The sequence below is a fragment of the Chlamydotis macqueenii genome, chromosome 15 (genome assembly GCF_036417535.1).
Source record: "Chlamydotis macqueenii isolate bChlMac1 chromosome 15, bChlMac1.mat, whole genome shotgun sequence".
Classification (NCBI taxonomy): domain Eukaryota; kingdom Metazoa; phylum Chordata; class Aves; order Otidiformes; family Otididae; genus Chlamydotis; species Chlamydotis macqueenii.
Window position 1 is genome coordinate 18,156,311 of NC_141570.1, and position 20,783 is coordinate 18,177,093.

General features: G+C 42.5%; 2 protein-coding genes and 1 long non-coding RNA gene across 11 annotated transcripts in view; 1 reads left to right on the forward strand and 2 right to left on the reverse strand.

The window, feature by feature from the left end:
- Window positions 1–799: 799 nt before the first annotated feature.
- Window positions 800–9,668, reverse strand: DEXI (Dexi homolog). The gene is made up of 2 exons (XM_086759941.1): window positions 8,660–9,668; window positions 800–1,448 (listed from the first exon to the last, which is right to left on the reverse strand). The coding sequence occupies exon 1, from the start codon at window positions 9,184–9,186 to the stop codon at window positions 8,905–8,907; it is 282 nt and encodes a 93-aa protein (XP_086616067.1). The 5' UTR covers window positions 9,187–9,668; the 3' UTR covers window positions 800–1,448; window positions 8,660–8,904.
- Window positions 9,669–10,086: 418 nt separating this feature from the next.
- On the reverse strand, window positions 10,087–10,610 carry LOC147598913 (uncharacterized). Its single transcript, XR_015260259.1, has 2 exons — window positions 10,492–10,610; window positions 10,087–10,453 (listed from the first exon to the last, which is right to left on the reverse strand). It is a non-coding gene; the product is annotated as an uncharacterized LOC147598913 (long non-coding RNA).
- Window positions 10,611–10,771: 161 nt separating this feature from the next.
- CLEC16A (C-type lectin domain containing 16A) overlaps window positions 10,772–20,783 on the forward strand; it is a 78,917-nt gene continuing 68,905 nt past the window's right edge. For 8 of the 9 annotated variants that reach the window (XM_086760123.1, XM_086760125.1, XM_086760126.1 and 5 more), the window contains exons 1-5: window positions 10,772–10,948; window positions 15,641–15,769; window positions 17,117–17,250; window positions 18,018–18,166; window positions 18,847–18,952. In XM_086760123.1, coding sequence (XP_086616249.1) covers window positions 10,869–10,948; window positions 15,641–15,769; window positions 17,117–17,250; window positions 18,018–18,166; window positions 18,847–18,952 — 598 coding nt within the window. In that variant the 5' untranslated portion in view covers window positions 10,772–10,868. Of the gene's footprint in view, window positions 11,052–15,640; window positions 15,770–17,116; window positions 17,251–18,017; window positions 18,167–18,846; window positions 18,953–20,783 lie in introns of all 9 variants that reach the window. The other variant, XM_086760124.1, reaches the window with a different exon arrangement.

A 20,783-nucleotide genomic window follows, 5' to 3' on the forward strand; every position in this document is an offset into this window, starting at 1 on the left:
GACTTCATCCCTGAATTTGCAGGCCAGGGATTGTATGGAACAAAGCACTTGTCAGGGTTTTAAGTCCCCAAACTGTATCTGATGGAACCCATCTTGAAGAAAAGCTACTTAGTTCAATGACAGCTGAAAATTGCATTTGGGGCACAAAATTTTGGAGACCGAGAGCTGATTTCTACTGCACTAGGAGTGAAAAAATGCCATTTGAGTGCACCACACTGACAGCATCAGGAAAAAGGATTTTGATATACAAGTTTCTTTGTCATTGTTTCAAGGGGGACCTAAACAGTCACTCTCTGGTCCCTCATACTGGCCGTCAAGAGACTCTCACGACACCATCTGTCTGGATCCGAAAGCCCAAGCTGGGAGCAGATGGCAGAGACACAGACTGCAGAAGACAGACATAATGCATGGAGAGAGTTCAGGAGAAATGTTTTCAATTCTGTTTTATCTGAAATGTTCTTGGTACATCAACTTGGCTTAACAACTGCACAGTTATGAAAATTAAGACTTTCCTAAAAAATATAAGACAAAACCAGTACAATACCTGCCCTCAATAACATGTGGGTTCCCCCACATCCACAGTGCACAGTTCCTGGTGTTTCAGTTCAGGTCTGATTTATTAAGTCATTATTCACGAGAAGGATTTCTTACATGCTGGCCATCTCAACAATATGGAACTACTTGCAGGTACTTGTAGGAAAACTGGAATTTCCTGGAAAGCTTATTTCAGTTATTTTCTGGAAAGCTTATTTCAGTTATTTTCTGCTCAAATTGAAAAAGAACAACAACAAATGATTGCTTATGTTTTCATGGAAAAGGTCAGTCTTTATTGTATTGCTTTCACATCTGTACATGAGCTTAAACAATCTGCAAAGCATTTTGTGTTAGATAATGAATCCACCTGACTTATATAAATTTACTCTCAAATCTATTTCAAAACTCACAGTTTAAATAAAATATCTTACTAGCACAGTTCTTGCCGTAATACTGCCCTGAACAGAACCTCCTTGCCGTCACTCCTGCGGATTTTCCCCTGAGAGAGCACTGTCTTTGAACTACTGGCTGGTAGAGTTTTCAATGTGAGACTGTAAACCTTGCTTAAGCAGTATGCAGAGCGCGTTCATTCGGGTGACATGGTATTTATTCAAAAGTTTATCAAATCTGAGTAATGTCTTGATGTTCTGTTATAATAGAACATAGCTTATATTACTTGTTCATACAGTCCATCCCAGAATTACCTATAGAAGCCCAGCACGCTGCATGAATCACTGCAGTTAGTACACACTCACGAGGCAATGACCATGACGAAAAGTCACAACTGACGAGGTCTGATGTCAGCTCTTCTTGTTGTCCCCTTGTCCTTTTCATCTCTACATTTCAGAGTATAGTTTCTTTCCATTACTTGATCCATTAATCTGGCCATAATCCATTTCAGGTGTTTAATGAATCTGTTTAAAAGAAAACACATAAATACAGAGTAACCCTCTAGACCTCAGATGAACAGAGAAGTCACTGTGAATGTTAGGTATAGCACCATGCCATTGACTTAAAAAAAAATACAATAAACAACCCTTTGTGACTATGGATAATAATTATTTGAGAAGTAAAGGCCTGAACAACGTTTCAGAGAAATCAATGCAACGGTTTCTGTTAATGTCAGAGCTAGTCCTTAGTGTAATTTCAGCAGAGGCACGAAGATACTAGTGTGAGGGGTACGAGACCAAACTGTCAACCACAGGCCATCACACCAATTAGTAAGGGTTGCTCTTAAGAGAGTACAGCCAGCTGTGCCAGACAGTGAGACGGCCTATTTTATGCTAGGTTTGATATCATTAGACCTACCTATTAAAACTGTTTTTTGAACTGGCTACGTTTTCTTAACCAGATACTATTCATTAGACTGTTGTCATTTTTTGTATAATTGTGTTAATTACATATTGCCTACATTTGATGAGGCCACTGATTTTGGACACTTTCTCTTTTTTCCTTTAGAGTCACTTTGTTCAAAGCATTTTGGATCCACTGGTAAGTAGTTACACAGTTAAATAACATGTTCGTGTAACTTCTTGGTCTTACTGACAAGACTAAGTTAGTTATATTGCTTTATCCCTGTTTACCTAATTTGCCTCGATTGGGTCAAAGTATCCAACAGCTATTAAGAGGTGATATTTTTACTATCATCAGAGGTAAACACAAGGACTGAGAAGCCTTCTTTAAGTAGAACCAGAGCTGTGGATTATGAAGGTGCTGGGCACTGGAGACTGTGTCCATTTGGGCTTGTGATCTTACAGATGACCAACTAATATCGTGCAGAATGGTGCAGCTCTGAGAGGGGATGATTGGGGATGAATCTGTGTTGAAGAAGAGCTGCAAGACAAGACACCAAGAGCAAGTCCCCTGGCTGCCTGCAGCCCTGGAGATCATCTGCGCTGTGTGGAGCACGTCTCTGGAAGGACAGCTCTTTCCTCCTTCCCCTTGTACAGGTATTACAGGCCTCCTGAGCAGCACAGAAAGGCAGGAGACCCTACCCAGTAAAGGTGCTAATCCAGTTGTATAACGGGAAGGGAGTTAGTGGTACAAAGCCATAGCTGGGGAAAGCCGTAACAGACCATTTCAGGTGCAGAAGGTGTAACAGAATCTACAAGGAGTCTGAAAGAAGAATTAAACGCGGTGGTCACGCATTCTGCATGAGCATGGACAGACTGAGGAATATGGTATCACTAACAAGGGCATTACAGAAAGCCAAAAGCAAACAGGTTGACACAGTACTGGGGGAAAGGTTCTTCTACGGATTGAAAGCAGGTTAAAAGACTGGAAGCAAAGAGTAAAGCTTGGCAGGAAAGTCAGTAGCAGGGTATACCAGGGACCAGTTTTTATTCAACATCACCATTAGTGACCTAGAGAAGAGAGTGAATACAGAAATCTTCAAGACTGTAGAAAATAAGCTCTTTTCGGTACTCAGATGCTGTACTGATAGCAAGGAACTCCAGAAATATTATGTAACATTGAGTGGGCAAAAGGTGGCAGGTTTGGAAAACATTTGCTAAAGGGCTGGGCAGCAACATGAGAGAGAACGGATGGCAGATTTTGGTCAGGGTCATGTGCTCTCCCAGAGAGCAGCCCCTGCCCCTGCCAAAGGCAGAACACAGGGCTGGGTGACCGTGGTCTGACTCATTGTGACGTTCTTGCGTGCCACTTGCTGTAGATGCTAGGTCAGAAACAAGAAGCAAGTTTGTGTCCAGTGAGGTATTTCTGTCAAACGTCTATCAGCTACAGTACCCTGCTAACAGGAATCATACGCTCAAAATCCTGTCTCTTAAACTAAGAAAAGGGGAAAGTGCAGCTCTTGCAAGTTACTCCTTTGATGTTTATCTGATCGCTTTCCAAGTTGAACTAAAAACTCTGATCTACAGCAAACAGTTCAGGGAGATTGTCAGTATTCTGCGTTGTGGATCAGATTCTAGGCTGACTTAAAAATAGCACAACAAAATGTATTGGGCCTCCAAAGCAAAGTATAAAGCTGTCTAGTAGAAGTTTCAAATATTACTGTTGGGCTGCTGCTCCAAGACTGTAATTTGTAGTGGCAGATATTAAATGGGGCGTGAATGATACAATTGACCACGATATTCAGTCTTGCCTTTCTATTCAGCTGATTAAAAATCTGTCCTTCAAATTCCATGTGAACCTAATTTTTAACAGAAATTTTCAAAAAACAATGGAAAATGAAAAGGTAGCAAATATGTTTTAAATCTCTGAACCATCGTCTTCCAATAGCCTACAAGACACCTGTAAGCGTTTAACAGTATGGCTATTATAGCGTAACTTTAGAAGAAGAAACTCAGTCATGATATTTTTGTTAATTTGTCTGTGAAGTTATTGTTCTTCACAATTTAGGCTGGACCAAAGGAAACACGGTGACTGTTTCACATCCTGACGTTATCTGCTGTTTCCTGACTTTCTGCAAGAGCATCTCACATCTCATGGCCTATTTGGGCTCTACTGCCTGAGCAAGCCTTGGGTCTTTTTTCTGGCCCTTCAAAGAGTGTATCACCTACCAGTCTATTCACTGAACTAGAGGTTTACCCAGCAATAGATCATTCAGTGCACGCCATCATTTTCCATTATACTGTTATTTTCCAAATACTGCTGCTATTAGTGGTCTTTACCCTCTTTACATATTAGAAACATGATTGTGTCCTCAGAGAGCATCATTCAAACTATTCAGCTATTTTTTCCCAAGTTTGTGGCCAAAGTACTAAAACTCAGCTGGGAAAATAAAGAATTTGAGAGCTTCCCTGAAGAAATGGAAAGAGTTAGCCATTTCTTTTAATTCTTTAAATTCCTTTAATTCTTTTTATTCTTTTCTTTTAATTCTTTGCCACTACTATTTAATTCTTTGGGACAGTTGTACTCCATATAAACTCGAATCATTATGAGGAGACAAATGCAAAGAGCTGGACTCGCCAAATATGCTAACTAAATATCTCTAAACAAATTACTCTTTTCCTCCATTTTAGGATTGCTAGTTGCTAACCAAACTGCAGTGTTACTTTGTCCCTCCTCCAGAAGAAACAAACATGAAGAATTAAATTGGATTTGTTTCTTAATTCCTTTGACAGCTTAAAACCGATAACTGCACCTATCAAAGCAAGTTGATTACAGTCAGCTTCAGTTTTGTAGGGAAGAACCACAGAACAAAATCACTTGTGGCTGGGGCTTTTAACACATTTTAACACACTCAGGCCTGACCTATTTCTGTCCTAAATGGAATGTTTCTTTATTTTCTATGCCATGCATTTTAATTCATGTTATTAACAGCAACTTTTAGAAAAAAAAATTTTAAATCTGTCTCTCCTCTTTGCATTACATAAACAAACACATTTGGTAGAAAATTCACTTCAGACTGTCCATGGCTGAGTCTGTATGGACAGTTCATCAGTTAACCACGATTTTGGCTTCCTTCCATCTAGGATGGCATTCCTGTTAAGGAGAGTCAGAGTACAACTGCCTCTTTAAAGCAGAGCTGTCAGGTGAGTTTCAGCACTTAACTTCTATTAATTTTAATAACATATAAGAATACAAAACAGTGCTAAAAATCACACCTATTGCTCTTAATGCTGTTGTTACTGTAACTCATATAAAATAGCTGACTGATCTGTATCATGCAGTCAACAAGCCACCTTTTTTTTTCCCCTGGAGATTCCTACAAATAAGGGAAAAGCACAGTGAAAAACGTCAAGGTAAAATAAGTAACGGATCATTTGGCTTGCTATTAAGATTCAAAGTCTGAAAAGGAAGAAGTCAGGAGGTGGAGTCCGATGCGTTTATGTGTATCCTGACAGTGCTAGTGATGACATTCCTCTGGTCTGTTCCTTTACATGGCATCTCTGTTCTAGAGAGATGGAACAGAGGCACAAGGGAATAAGGCTCACGGAAGACATCAGTGGCAGATGCAGGAAGGAGTCCAGCATGCTTATTTCCATTATGCACTGGGCCATGCCGTCTCTCGTGGACACGGAGTCTGCCTTTCTAACTGGCACTATATTGATGTTCTAGTAAGTAAAGCTATTTCTTTGATTCAGGATTCAGATGCTGGCATTCAGCAGAAGTGCTGAGTCACAAGTTTTTGACTGCTGGATTCTGCTCACTGAACATGTTCATCATAATGCACCTTGATGAAAAAATATAGGTCATGCTTGTACTGAAAGATTAAATAAATCCAGTATATTCTATTCAGTTTTCATTATTGATTACTTTTGCTCATTTTCTTTCTGATTAGAGTACTTCATGATCAGTCACATCTGATTTTGAGAAAGTACAAGGAGAACAGTCATATCACCTTATTCCACAGGCCTTCAAATACAATAACCTGGCACGCTCACAGTAAAACAGGAGATGGCATGAGCAAGCTCAATTCTGCTCTGTTTACACAGATGGATTTCTCCATTTGAATAGGATAGGAAGCTTCTTTGAGCTACTTAGTTGTCTACCTTCAATCTCTGCCACCAATTATGCTCAGAAACATGGACAGAATTTTGCTCCTGTTGAGTTTATTCAAGTGAGAGGTTTGCTGCAGGAGAGAACTAGCTTTTCTGATCCACATGCTCTTTTATTTTTACATCTAAATTAGCCTTTCCACATTTTGCAGATTTGCCTCTTGGGATTTCCCCCCTTTGTTTCCCTGTCATGCATGCCTCTCACCTCCGGGGTGCAAGGCATTGCTTTTTAAATGCAAGGAGCACACTGCAAGGTTTCAGCTAAGGCTAATCATAGCTTTTTAGTTGTTCTCAGTAATCACTGGTGAGTCACATGAAGAACACTCTCCTCTTATATTTAATGCAAAGAGTATGCCTATGTATTTTTCATCTCTGCTGGTAAAACCGAGACCCATTCTTCCTGCATTGTCTTGTAAACCCTCAGCATTTCTGGGTCTAAGTGAACTGGGCAGGTGGGCAACCTTGCTAGCCCTATGGAGAGCGTGGGTTAAAACTCGTACAGAATTCGGGTCACTGCAGGTTAGGCACCAAAGGGATTTATACCTTCTCTTTCAGTGCCTCGCTTCTGCTCCCAAAGCAGAAAACTCAGCTCCAAATCAGGGCTCTCTTCTGCTTCTATATAAATATAATTAAATATATAAATAGATGAAGCACAGTAGCAGTATAGGTTTTGCTCTCTAATAACTGATCTAACTTTAGGGATTTGTGAATTGATTCTCAGTGGAAACCACCATCTAACATGACAACTTCCAAATTAAAGGATCCAGGCTGGAGCTGGTACCTGTGCAGAGCTCCATTAGCTCAAGGTGGATATAGACTGAGACTTACTTCTGAGCTTTGTGAAGAATTCTGCATTCTGATTTGTATGTATGGAGGTGACATGGTTTTATAGTTAGAATATCAAGAAGTTTGCAGAGCTGCTTATCCTATTAATACGAAGGAAAATTTTAAGAAGCCCGTTTATCTACACTGAACAGAACTGTGCTCAAACCCTATGCTCTATCAAACTATGTGTTCATGTAGCAGGAGAAATCCACTGATGAAAATTATGTCTGCTGTTCTCCTTATGTTTTCCTGAAAACTAGATGCAACTCATCATGACAAATCCTAGTCTGCAAAAAAAAAAAAAAAGTTGTTTTTTTTTTTTTTTAAATCCTTGTATTAGATGATGTTGGAGTAATAAGATTTGGGGTTTGGGGAAAAGGTATTTTGGGGCAGAAAATGGCTACGGCTTTTTGCACCAAAGATTTTGCTTAAATTTCCATTATTTTTAATTAATTTCTTTCCTGGAATACAAAGCACATGTTTTATTTGCCCAGCTGAAAAGAGAGGAGTAGACAGCCACAAAAGTAGCCGACAGTATTTTATGGGGAGTTTAGTTCTGCTCCAGACCTTCTAGTCTAGCATAAATGATTCTAATCCAGCTGTTTGGGATGAACTACCAAATTTGGCACGGCCACTTTCATTTGCAGTAACTATATGCAGTGGGATTTCTTCAGTAGCAACGAAGGTCTGTTCCCCCCACACACTTGTTAAGCTCCCATGTGCCTCTGACGAAGCTTTGTTCAGCTGTGCTTGTGCAATCCATGTTACTCCAACACCAAAGACTTCATCTTTTCCCCTTCTAAAAACTATTGTCCAAAATCAGCTACTATTGCTTTATATGGAATCTGAATAGAAATAATTAGGAGATAGTTTTAACGTGTGTGAAGGACAGCACTACAGGAAAGGTTGGTTTGTTTGTTTTTTTTTAGATTAGAAGACTGATTAAAATAGCTTGATTTTAAATTGTATTTGTATGGTATGTTCACCAAGATTATGCTTGTAACCTTACAACAGAATTTTCTATTTCCATAATTTCAAATAGAAAAATCAAAAGCTATCCTGAACCAGTTTTCAAATTTACAGACAGTATTTTGCTAAAAATTCTACTGGCAGATTTGCTAACACATTTTAATTTAAACTGTGAATGTTTTCATTAACATACATTTGGCACAGAAAGTCCTAGCTCGAAATAGTAATTTTCTTCCCAGTCGCATTTCAGTGTTTTAAAATGCTAAATCCTTGTAACATTTCCACAGTTTTAGTATCGCGGAAAACTACAACAATAAATTGAACAAGCAGACCCTCCTGCTACAATTAACATGGGAGGAATGGTGAGCTGGGCAGGCTTCTGATTATCCACGATAGAGGATTTAAAGGGCATCTGATTAAGATGTATTTCTGGCTCGAGTATGATCTCTGAATTTTAATAACTGTTAGCCTAGATGTTCATCTCGATTCAGAGCTGCTTTCAAGACCGCATCAGCAAAGCTGTTGACCAGCTGTAAACGCCTCGCATAACGGCTGCAGCGGCTCAGACCGTGACCCGCACGCCTGGGGACAGGCAGCCTCCACGGGGCGCCGCACCGGAGGCGGAGCTGGGCCCCACCGGCCCCGGGCTCTGCGCGGCGGTGCCGGGCAGCGCTCAGCGCCCCGCGGGCAGCCCGGCCCCGGCCCGCAGAGCTCGCCGCGCTGCCAGTCGCGGCAGTGCGCGTCCCGGCGCAGTGCCCGCTGCCCGCCCTGCCCCGCGCTGTCCCCAGCCCTGTCCCCGCGCCCGCGGGATGGTCCGCACGGACAAGGAGCGTCCCGCTGCCCAGGACGAGCCCAAAGAAATGACTTACTTCCCTTGCGAGCCCTCCGCGGCCCGGCCCCGGCTCGCCCCCCCCCACCCCCGCTCGCCCTGCACCGAGGCGGGGAGGAGGGGGCCGGCATTTGGAGGGGAAGATGCTGCGCAGAAGGAGCCGAGACGCAGCGAGGCCACGCCGGGGCCGCGGCGGGCCCCGGGCTGCGGCCATACCGGGACACCCGGCCCCAGTCCCGCGCTGGGCGGCGTCAGCCCGCAGTCGCTTCGGAGCGCCCCGGGGCGTCACTCCAAGTACCCATCAAAGACATCCAGCTCGCTGTCCGTCTCGTAGAGCACGGAGCCCGGGTCGGAGAGCACCCCCAGATCCACCAGAGCCTGGTCCATATCCTCGGGCAGGAAGACGATGCCTACATTGAGGACGATGTACTCCATCAGGAAGGCATAGTACAGGATCAGCACGTTGACAAAAAACAAGCCCACGTAAAACATATAGGGCAGCACCAGCAGCGCATGGAAGGCCCAGGACTCCAGCGAATCCAGCCGTGCCGAGACCGCGGCGGGCATGCAGCCGTGCGGGGCTGCGACGGGATCCGGCGGCGGAGACACGGGCGCCGCAGCTGGCACCGACCGCCCGGCCGGTGCGGGGGGGCGGGTGCGGAGCCGCGAGCGGGGCGGGCAGGACCGCACTCCGCAGCCCCGCAGGCAGGAAAGGGCAAAATCCCCGCGACGGAGCCGGATCCGGAGCACGGGGAGAGGCGAGCCCCGCAGGGGCGGGGAGGCGGCTCAGCCGCAGCGCGGCCGGCTGGGTCCCTTCCTTCCCCCGGATAAAGAGGCTCCTCGGCAGGCGGGCGGCCAGCGCGGGACTCAGCGGCGCTGCCGCAGCCCCGCCGTCGGCAGGAGGCTCCTCAGGGGCATTTCCAGCCCGGCTGCTGCAGTCCCGCCGCGGCTCCCCTCCTCCTCCCGCCCGCAAACTTTGCGGAAAGAGCCGGCAGGCGCGTTGTCGCGGTGGGCGCGGAGCACCTGCCGCCGTCAGCCAGCCCGCCAGCCCCGGCCTGCGCGGCAGCACCCCTGCCGCCCGCCCCCTCGCCGCGGCTGTTGACCCGCGCCGTGTCCCCTCGCGGTCACCGCCCGCCCCCGGCGCTGCTGGTTGGCCTGGAGCGGCCGTGACGGGCGCCGCCGCCTCCGCCGCGGTCACCGGCGGCCGGGTCCCGCTCCGCCTGCTCGGGTGCTGGCCGCCGCGGGCCAGAGGGGAAAGGAGGCGTCTGGCGGCGCCCGACTCTCGCCGCCCCGCTCCCCGCCTGCCCCGAGCAGTGTCGTTGCCCCTGGCCGCGGTTTTGCGTTCCCGCGTTGCTGAACGAGGCCCGCCTGCAGCAGCCCTGCGGCCCGCGCCCCTGTTCCCTTCCCTGGGCGCGGTTCTTTGCCGACCAAGGTTTCACCTGTACCGAAGTGTAATCAAAGGCGTGATTGTAAACTTGGGGGTTTTGGCGCCGGCTGACAAACCCTTCAGCTTTTACTTAATTTAGTTTCTTTATCCAGTTACAGAAAAAAAAATCTAAAACCAGATCAGGACAGTCATTAATGGCCCTGTTCTCTCTGTTCTGCTTCAATTAAGTTAGTTTTTAACCTCAGTGTGCAATCCTTACTGGAAGAACCCCGGCAAGAGGAGCGTCAGCGGCTGGATTTCCGTCGCTGCGTCCTGCAGCACCCTGTTCTCCGGTCAGCGCTGACCCCTCCGCAGCTGCCTCCGTTCGTTACGGAAGGTGGCCCAGGAACGCCAGGGGCCAAATTTTATCTCAAATTACAATGTCTGTACGGCTTAGGGCACGCGTGTCTGCTTTCTGTGGAAATCCTGACGGGAAAGGAGAAAACCCCGGGCTCCCTGCGGACTCTCCCGTTTTCGTGGCGGATGCCGTCCCAACCCGGGGGCCCCGTGACGCGCGAGGCCCGGGCCTGCGGGGGAAAGGCGGGAGCCTAACGGGTGCTCGCGCCCCCTTGCTCCTCCCCGCGCGGGTGACGGACAGCGGCCCCGCCCCGGTGCCTGCTGGGACTTGCAGTCCGCGCGGCGCTGCCGGGGCGGGGCGCGGGTCTGCTCTTCCCAGCGTTCCCTGCCCGCGCATGCGCTCTGGCGCTTGTGTGCGCCGGTGTTTGCTGCTGGCGGGGCTGCTTGCCGGTCTCCGCTCGCCCCTCGCCCGCCCGGTTATGAAGCCCTAGAGCCCCGCAGGCCGTAGCTGCTCTTTGCCGCCAGCATGTTCGGCCGCTCCCGCAGCTGGGTGGGCGGCGGGCACGGGAAGGCCTCCCGCAGCATCCACTCCTTGGACCACCTGAAGTGAGCGCGGAGCCGGCCGCGGGCTCGGGGCAGCTGTGAGGGGAGGCGGGCGGGAGGAGCCGTGCTGCGGTCGTCTCTGCCCGCTTGTGAGGGGACTTGGAGGGTACGAGCCGGCGCGGGAGGCGGGCGGGTCCGTCTGGGGAGCTGCTCGGGGCAGGGTTTTCCCTCGGAGAGGCTGCGGAGCGGGGCCGGGGCGGCTCGGAGGCGTCCCGGAGGGGAGGGGGTGAGGCGGCGCGGCAGCCGGCGCGCCCCGCTCGCTGTCTCACTCCTCGCCTGTGCGTTTGGCGCAGCTCCCCCGAGCCGAGAGCCCCCCGGGCAATACAGCGGCGGGCAGGGAGGCTCCCTGTGCGCTGTGGGTTGGTGCCTTTCTCACGGAAATCGGTCCCGTTTCTGCCTCTTCGTCCCAGAGCGTCTTCAGGGCAGACGCAGTTCCGTGATGTCGTGTCACACTCATGGCTGCGATACGCGTTCGTTCGGTTTTTAATAATGTCTCATGCTCGTTGAGTGGAGTAGAGCGTAACAGATGATAAATACAAGAAGTACCACATTCCTCTCGAGGGAGATCTTTAATTGTTTCCTGGTAGTGGCCAAGAGGAGGAAGTGAGGAGCCTGGTCCCAGCCTGTAAACAGTGATAGACCTTGGAGGGGGGGGCGGCTATCGTGGTAGTCAGCGGTGGTTCACGGTAGCCACGATGGTGGTTTTGCAGGTCCAGGGAATGTACCCTGGTTAGAGGGCTCAGCAGCTGGTGCAGAAGTTCGGCCGTTGAGCTTGAGAACTGTAACGTTAGTGTCCAGTGTGATATCCTTGCGTTACCGCTGACTGCAGAAGGTGGAGTAGTTTTTTTTTTCTAGCTCTGCCACTGGAGAGTTGGAAGGATGGCAAGGGATAAAAAAAAAAAATTAAATTCTCTGTTCCATTTTAAGGGACAGAGCATTTAGTTTTCTTGCTACTGCAAGAAAAATTAGGTCCACTGTTGTAGTTTTTCTTTCTAGTGAACTAAAAAAGGTTATTAAGAGGGGAGGCATTTCCTAAATGAAAGAGCTGTGAATACATAGCTCATTGAGAAATAAGTAGCTGGTAGTTTTCAACGATTAGTCAGATTACAAGGAGGATGTGAATGGAGTCTGACAATAATGAGCAGGGTGCACTTATACAAATTTAGATTTTGCAATTACTTTATCAAGATGACTTATAGATTCTGGTTCTTCTCTCTAAACTGGAAAAATGTTCAAAACCAGCCAGACTAATTGAAGGGCATGACTTTTTACCAAAGGCAGGGAAATCAAGTCCATAAATGCAAAACTGATGAGGCAGTAGCACTGCAGAAAGTAATTTTGAAAGCATGGTAGGTCGGACTAGTAAGTCAACATGACCTGGCATTGCGAGAAAAGGGAAAAGTCGTGCTCAGATAAAAAAATAGGAATGTTCTGTTTAATGTACAAGGAGTAGGCATTGGGTACTACTCAGGGCTAGTGAAACTTTAGATCTATCTGGTTTTGGTATTACACCTGAAGATAGAGCAAGAATGCTGATGCATGATGAAGTTTGAAGAAATTTAGTTTAAGTTTAGAAAGAGGTAAGAGGGAGACTTCAGGATGTTAGATGTTAGGATGTTAGAATCTTTCAGGCAAGAAAAACGATCGTATGTTCTTGGGGCCACAGAGGGTAGAAAAGTGATATCTTGTTTGATTTGCAGCAAAAGGGAATTAGGCTGCAAGTGTTGTGCCTTGTGCTTGACTTGTTATCTGAGAACTGAACTATATGTTTCTCTCCTAAAATACTAGCTTTGGTTTGTTTGCTTTTTTTTTGCATATGTTTACTTTAAAAAAGAAATCTAAAATGGTGGTATGTAAAGAACAGCCAAGACCTTTGATCTGTTTAGACTATGTATATTTTAATTGTTTGTTTAGCTAGTCTGCATGAATTTCAATTTCTAGCTAGATGTCAACAGCAAAGGCAACTACCAACTGTCCAAGTAAAATTTAAGGCTTTTCTAAGGTAGCAGTGAGGTGGGTAAAGCAACAGAAGGAAAAAGAGCAAAGAACCTTCATTTTGGGGTCATGAAATAAATTTAGTCTTTATAAGCTTATCATCTTGTGAGCTGTCTGCGTTCTCATCTTTTCAACTCATCAAAAACCCATGTTGTGTTCCTTGTGAATGGGTTGAGAATGCACCAGCCTTGCTATCATGGGTTATTTTAGCCTATAAAAGGTATATTATGCTGTGTTACCAAAGTGAAATTAGCCCACGCTATCCTTATGGGACTATTCTTATTCTTTAACATGCATAAGGTAGAGTTTAGTCTAAATTGTAAGCAATACACCTGTTTAGTAATCCTGAGAGAGTTACTGCTTTTTGTCAGTAAACGTTGGATCTGGAACTCCCTTTCCCATCAGCGTTAATGCAATTTGTTTGAGGCTTGCTTTTGAAATTTTACTATTTAGTCTTTCTGCAGACATGCTGTAGAATGGATTGGCTAAAGGAAATTTGTGAAGCTGTTTGTATTAAGTGCTTTGATACAATCTCTTGGTCTAGAGAAAACAGTTACAATTTAATCCTATTTTCTAGTACCTTACTGAATTGCAGTCTAGAGAGGCTATGAAACAGTTCTGTATGCTGCCTGAGTGCTTCTGACTTATGTTTCAGAGAACAGCTTCCCATTCCCAGAGTTCTGCTGTTGGAGTAAACTTGATTCCCAAGTTTGCATAATTTAACTTATTAATGAGAAACGCATGTTCATAGATGCAGTAATTTATATATGACTTCAAATAAATGGGCTAAAATATGTGAAGTACTGTAGTGTTAATTACTCGTTTGAAATTAATTCTCTCAGGAAAAATACTTGCTATACAGATTGCTGTGGAAAGAACTGTTCTAATTTAATTGCCTTCTGTCTTCAGCTGTGCCACTAATTGACACATGTTCAGAGTCACTTAGTTTTTGCTCTGTCTTTTGATTCACTGTCCTGATAATACGTATAGTGTTATAATGGGACGTTTTTGCAGCGCTTGTGTGGCATGTGCTGTTTTAGAAAGCCTTGGGAATTCTCGTAGGTGGTCAGGCTTAAACTCTCACATTGTCACTGTGAGCCGTCACACTGTGAGCCTTCACACTGTCAGCCTCCAGAGAAGGCATCTTGAACCATGATCCTTGGATTAGTTGAAGAGAATTTGCAGGTGCTCTTTGACTTGCTGTTCAGTGACTTCTGTTTCAGTACGGCACATGATCAGGCGGTTATGACTGCAGGAGACAGCTATGAATCAACTTTTCCTGGAATGATTTCTCATTTGGATTTGGAAAATTAGTACTGATTTATGAGGGGGGAGAAAACAGCATGAAGAGGGAGGGAAGATTTTTTTACTGAAAAGAAAGAGTATGGAAAGCTAATCTTTTTCACCCTCCTGCCATCTCTTCCCTTTCTCTTCCTCTTTCTTCTGCTGTCTGGTAGATGAACCTTAATATGATGTAGGCTTTATCGCCTTGCTGATCTTGAGGGGGAGCACAGAGAGCATGCGGTATATCAAGTTTGTTAAAACTGTGAACTTCTGAGAGCTTTTTACCTCTTGGTGTCCTTGTGCAGTTCTCAACACGCTAAAATCATTATTTGATGATTAAGCAATATCACGATAACAAGCATATACTGTTTTACCATAACAGCATAATAAACTTACCTGAAATAGCTTCTGCTTCCTGCCTGGCTTAGGAGAACGGACTCTGTCTTGCAACAAGTCCTCGGAAGCTCTGGCCAACTGGGTGGCAGCTCAGTAGTGAAGAAGATTCCCCAAACCAAATTTTGCAGTTTAAGTAAACTGCAAATATGATCAAACTTTTTTTTTTTAAATTGAATTCAAGCATGAAAAAGGTTCTGCAACTAGGTAATAGCTTGTTTTGTCTTCATAAGTCTGATAAATAGTTGGAACAGCCTGATATGTTTGTTCAGTTAAATGGCATTTTACTCTCCAGCTGCATGTTTGCCCTGTGCAGTGATTAGGTTTCTTAGTGTCACTTGTTGTAATATAGTAATGTATTTTTTTTTTACACTTCGCTAGTTAACCTTAAAACCTTGCGCTTTGAGATGGTAAAGCTGGAATTTGCCACTTTTCTGATAAGCATTTCTATGCTTGAAGGGCCAGAGACTTGATGATTAAGCTTTGCCAAGATAAATGAATAGTCTTTGACAGTCCTGATTATTAGCCATCAAATTGGTGTGAGTCTGTAAAGTGTCTCTGCAGTCAAGAGAAGAGATCTAGCTTTTCTGGTTAGATCTACATATGCCTCTTTCCAGAACTACCCTTTTCCATATCAGCTACGGTATGCTTACCTGATTTTTCTGTTTCTCCTTTTTCTTGCTCAACACTCCTTGGACTTCAGCATACTTCCAATGAAATTCACTATGTTGCCATAGGAAGCACCATGGGACAAATGTTATGCAATTTCTAGTCCTATGTTAATCTATGTATAAGCATTCGTAACTCACCTGACTAGTTACAGATTTGGGTTTTGTCACATGTTCTGTTTAACAACTACTTTTCTCCCTGCATCAGTATTAAAAAGAAATGTTAGGATTTTACGATGGTACGATGATTAGACAAAGTGAGTGTGTCTACTTAAGTTAAGAGCGACTAAAGATGAACATGATGCATGCGGAAGTGGCTGGATAGCATATTACTTGTATATTTTTTTTCTTTTAGGTACATGTATCATGTTTTGACTAAAAATACAACAGTAACAGATCACAACCGCAACCTGCTGGTAGAGACGATTCGTTCTATAACAGAGATCCTCATATGGGGGGATCAGAATGACAGCTCAGTGTTTGAGTAAGTACTTCTAAGCAACTTTGACTCTGGTTTTCTTTTTGAAGAATGATTGGAGTTACATAGAGGTCTAGTTCAAAAGGTTAACTCTCCAAGACTTTGTTTCATGACTGTAGGTAGAAAGCTATGTTTTGTAGTAGACATGTAAGCAGGATTCATACAAAGAAGCTGAGAATTTGCATCTGTTAACAGAAGTGTTCCAAGTCCAGAGCCCCTTTAATGTCCTGCTTTTGTTTTACTCTCAAATCTTTGATATATATACAAAATCTAACTTATTTTAGGGCCCAGTCTTATCAGTGCACCTATTAATATCATATGACTTTAATGTGTTTGCTTCAGTTTATATAAGATACTACATACTATATATAGGATCTCTTGTTCTAGCTATAATATTTAGAGTTTTTGTCCAGGTGTTATTTTAATCCTCATAAAATGGCATGATAGGAAAATGAACTTCAAATATTCACAGTTGCAAATTTGACTGTTAATGCCTGTTGCTTCAAGGCACTTGCTCTTTTATAAAGGCAATTTGTGATTGAGATAAGTACAGCTAAGGTGTTTGGTGTTATTAAATTATTAATTAAATATTTAATATTTAATTTAATATTAATTAAATTATTTATTTAAGGAGTGGTTGGTTTTGTTTTTACAAGATTATTTCAAGATCATTGGGTTATGTTGTGAACTAAGAAAATTAACTTATTCTAGTTATTCATATTGTAACTCCATCATGCTCCTCACTGTCTTCTCTGCTTGGAAGAATTTTAGGAATGAGAAGTTTTCACTGCAGTTAATGTAAAAAAAAAAAAAAATCATAGGTATGTGTTTGTGATGTCCTGGTAGGAAAGAGTCCACGCTGTTAATTTTAAATTGCATGCATTTCTTGTTTAAAGACACTGCAAGCATTCACGTCTGTTTGAATTACACAATAAAAGATGAAATACTTGCTTCTGGTGTGGAAAAAAAAGATTTAAGTGGATCAAAAATAAGGTCTACAGTGTTCGAGATAAAAAGATGTGTTAGCTTAAAAGGGGCAAGTGAACAAACCTAACCTTATTATGCAAGGTAGGGAAGCTACATGATAAATTGAATACACTAAAAATAAAATTGTAAAGCCTCTGATTACTTGACATCCCTTTTCTGCACAATTTGAGTGTTTATGTGCCCTTGTTAGTGTTTAAGGTTTTTGGAAGATATTCTTTTGTTATACAAATAAAACTTTGCAAAATAATTCTTTATAAATATAAAACATGCTGTTTGTCAAACTTGCCTAGAATTGTCCCTGATCCTAGTAAAATTATGTTCCTGTTAAATATGGCAACTGACTTAATGACGTCTCTTTTATTTCAGCTTTTTCTTGGAGAAGAATATGTTTGTTTTCTTCTTGAACATCTTGCGTCAGAAGTCTGGTCGTTACGTGTGTGTACAGCTTCTGCAGACCCTGAACATCCTTTTTGAGAACATCAGTCATGAAACATCGCTGTGTAAGGGCTCACTTTAAAACTATTTAGGGTTAAGTGATCAAGATATGATTGAATTCCCTTTCATTTGATGAAATTTAGTTCTAGTGCCCCTTCGCAGAATTCCTAAAAATCTTTTTAACTGAACACTGCTGAAAATGCAGTTTAATTTTATTTCAAAATAGCTTTTAATGCAAATTTTCAGTAGTACAAAAGTAGTTGTTTGGTACTACTGAAACACTTATTTTGTGTATTTCAAGGGATTCTTTAAGTCAGCAAATCAGTTATGGTCCAAAATGTTTGCCTTGCTGCCACAGATTATGTGGTGGAACTCTGTGGTTCAGTTTGTACTGGAACTGTTCTGACATCATTGGGGCTGGCATCCAGCCACTTGTGTTTACTTCAAGATTTTTAGAAACATATAAAAAGGACAGAGAGTTAATATTTAATGTACTCCACAACTATCATGAAGAGAAAGTAATATACAAGACTTTGAGAGTTTGTGACTTTGGGAGGAAGAGTTGTTTGAAGTGTTAATTATTAGCTGCAAAACTTGCGTAAGTTGAGGAAGGTGAAGTGTATTCTCAGTTGTCTTGTTCTTGGGAGCAAACAACTTTGTAGGGAACAATTTCTTTATATTACCACTTGAAGCCATCACTTGAGTTGTCTGGCTAAAAACTGGGATCTTAAAGCATCAAGTAGTTTGTTGCTAGCTGGTACTTTAAATGCAGCTAGTTAGCAAAAGGTTTTTTTCCTTTTGGTTAACCTGTGTAATGTGTCTTATTTTTCAGACTACCTCCTCTCTAATAACTATGTAAATTCTATTATTGTCCACAAATTTGACTTTTCTGATGAGGAGATCATGGCATATTACATATCATTTTTGAAAACTCTTTCCCTGAAACTGAACAATCATACTGTACACTTCTTTTATAATGAGGTAAGTGAAGAAAGAGTTGCAGTATAACAATAAGAGGACTTTAATTAGAAATTGATAGCAATCTGGGACATATACTATTTAGTCCCTTCTCTCAGCGTGTCCTGCATTTATTTTTATAATGGTAATATCAGTGATTGAGAATTCATTTATGGGGATCTCTGCAAAAGCATGATAAGGAAAGTTTTGTCCTCATACAGCTATAATAAAGTCAGAATCTGGAAGTTAGTGTTACATTGGACTGTTCCAGTAGTTCTGAAGTCTACTTCCCTGAGAATTCAACTTGTTTATGCCTTGTTATCTTGTGTTTTTGTGAACAGGATCTTTCCTGTTGCACCATTTGGTTCTAAGAGGCTTAGTCAAAGTCTAAAAAGCCCGAGTAGTCAAAGGCCAAAGTCGAAATGTGTTTTTTTTTTTCTCTCTCCGTTCAACTTTTTGCCAGAAGAGGGCATTGAAGCACTGAATATGTACAGCGTTACCATGCTCTGCCACTCAAAAGCAGTTTATTTTAATACAGAGCCACAAATGCAGCAGCCTGTGCATTGTAAAATCATTTCAATCACTTAAGTAGAAGGTGAAAATATCAGAGTAATACATGGAAAACATTTTTTCATACAGAATCTCAACAAATATTGTGTACATGTTTTGGTTAGTTCATAATGCTTTATTTTCTCTTGTTACAGCACACTAATGACTTTGCTTTGTACACTGAAGCTATTAAATTTTTTAACCACCCGGAAAGCATGGTCAGGATTGCTGTTAGGACCATAACTTTAAATGTCTACAAAGGTATGGTTTTTATATATTAAAAAAGGCATGCGTACAAAATGCTTGTTTCATTGTAGTTTAATTTTCAGTTATTTGTATTTAAGACTTTTCTGTTTATTTCATGAAATTGAAAAGCTTAGGATGTTGACATGCTTCAGATACACATTTTGTTTTTTATGAAACAGAGCCCCAAATCTGCAATATGTACTCGTAAATAGTACTGTTTCCTCACAGATAAAACTGGTTTAAAAAACCTAAAAGAGTATTAAGTATACACAAGGAACTTTAGCTTCCCTTCCAACAGTGATCAGAATGTTATTGTATTTAAAAACCCAAATGAACAAACAAACAAAAACCAAAACAAAGTGCTTTTAAGAATATCAAGTATTTTTTACTTATGAATTTGAGCTTTATAACCTATGAAGCAGTAACCTTGCTGGGTATATCACTTCCTTTTGGATATTAAGTGCATTAGAATATGCTTGTAGAGCTCCTAGGTGCTGCAGCCTCTCCAATATAAAGAAGACAGAGCTAGACCATTCCCAGGAGGCTGCAGTTGCAAATTCCTGTACTGGACATTCCAGTAGGGCATAAGGGGAAAAAAAAATAAACCACAACCAACTTCTCTGTGAGAACAGTTAAGCTCTCCAGCAAGTATTCTGGAGAAACTGAGGATTCTATATTGTTTGAGATCTTCCAAACTCAACAAGGCCCGTAGCAACGTGGTTGAGCTTTGAAGTTAGCGCTGCTTTGAGAATGAATTTGGACTAGACAATGTCCAAAAGTTGCTTCCCACTCAATTTTTCTTTGGGTCTATAAAATCTGTAATAGACTGAAAATATTCAAATGATTTGTAGAAAAATTGGTGTGTATTTAGAACCTCTACCTCTGAAATCAGTGTAGTATGTATTCTGGAATATGTTCAGACAGGGCTTCTTATTCTATAATCCATTTTAAATTAAAATACGTTTTTAATTTCGACAACTTCCTATCAATTAAGAGAAGTAGTGATTTGATGACAGTCTTCATCATAGCAGAATATAGGATCTTTTTTGAAACGATAAACAATTTTCAAATAACTGGATAGCTTGCATAACAAATAGATTCTTTATAGTGTTGGCTGCAAGGGACAAAATGTCTTTATTTTGTATGTTGAGAAATGGGCACTTGATACTTGCTTTCTACTTCGAGGAGCTGTAAGCCTAAATATGAGCTCACAGAAACAGCAAAGTATAGGTTCCATATCCTATTTGTTATATATTTATGTAACTAAATATTTTTATGGTAAAAAAGTGTACTTGTCTAAAATTTTCATTGAATGTTGTAGGGATATAAAGGTTAGAGCTGAAAAAACCCAGCTCAAAAGTTCAGGTTTCATAATTCTCTGACTATCTATTTGCATATGTTCTGCTCTAACACCTACCCTGTTATCTTTTAGTTTAGATGCTTTGTGCTTTAGCTTTTTAAACCCTTTTGGAAGATGCCACTATCCCAGTTCCTAATCCTGTTAACCGTTGTCTTTCTTTTGCCCTTCCTTCACTGATGATTCCTGTGTTCCTTAATGCAGTGTCATGTAAGTCTGACTAGCTTGACTTTCAGCATTACTGCTTTATCTTATGCTTTTTTCTCTTTTTATGAAAGAATGTGCTAAAAAAACTTTCTGAATGCCACTAGATTTGTTTGTCTTCAGAATTATATAAATATATCAATATTGGGCTCATTCAAGCCGATTAAGAATTGATGTAACACTTTTGTAGATGTCCATTTCATGCATACGATCATGTCAGGTATATACTCATATGAAAACCTAGCATGTAATAAAAATTCAGAAGACACTTTGTATTTCTTAAAA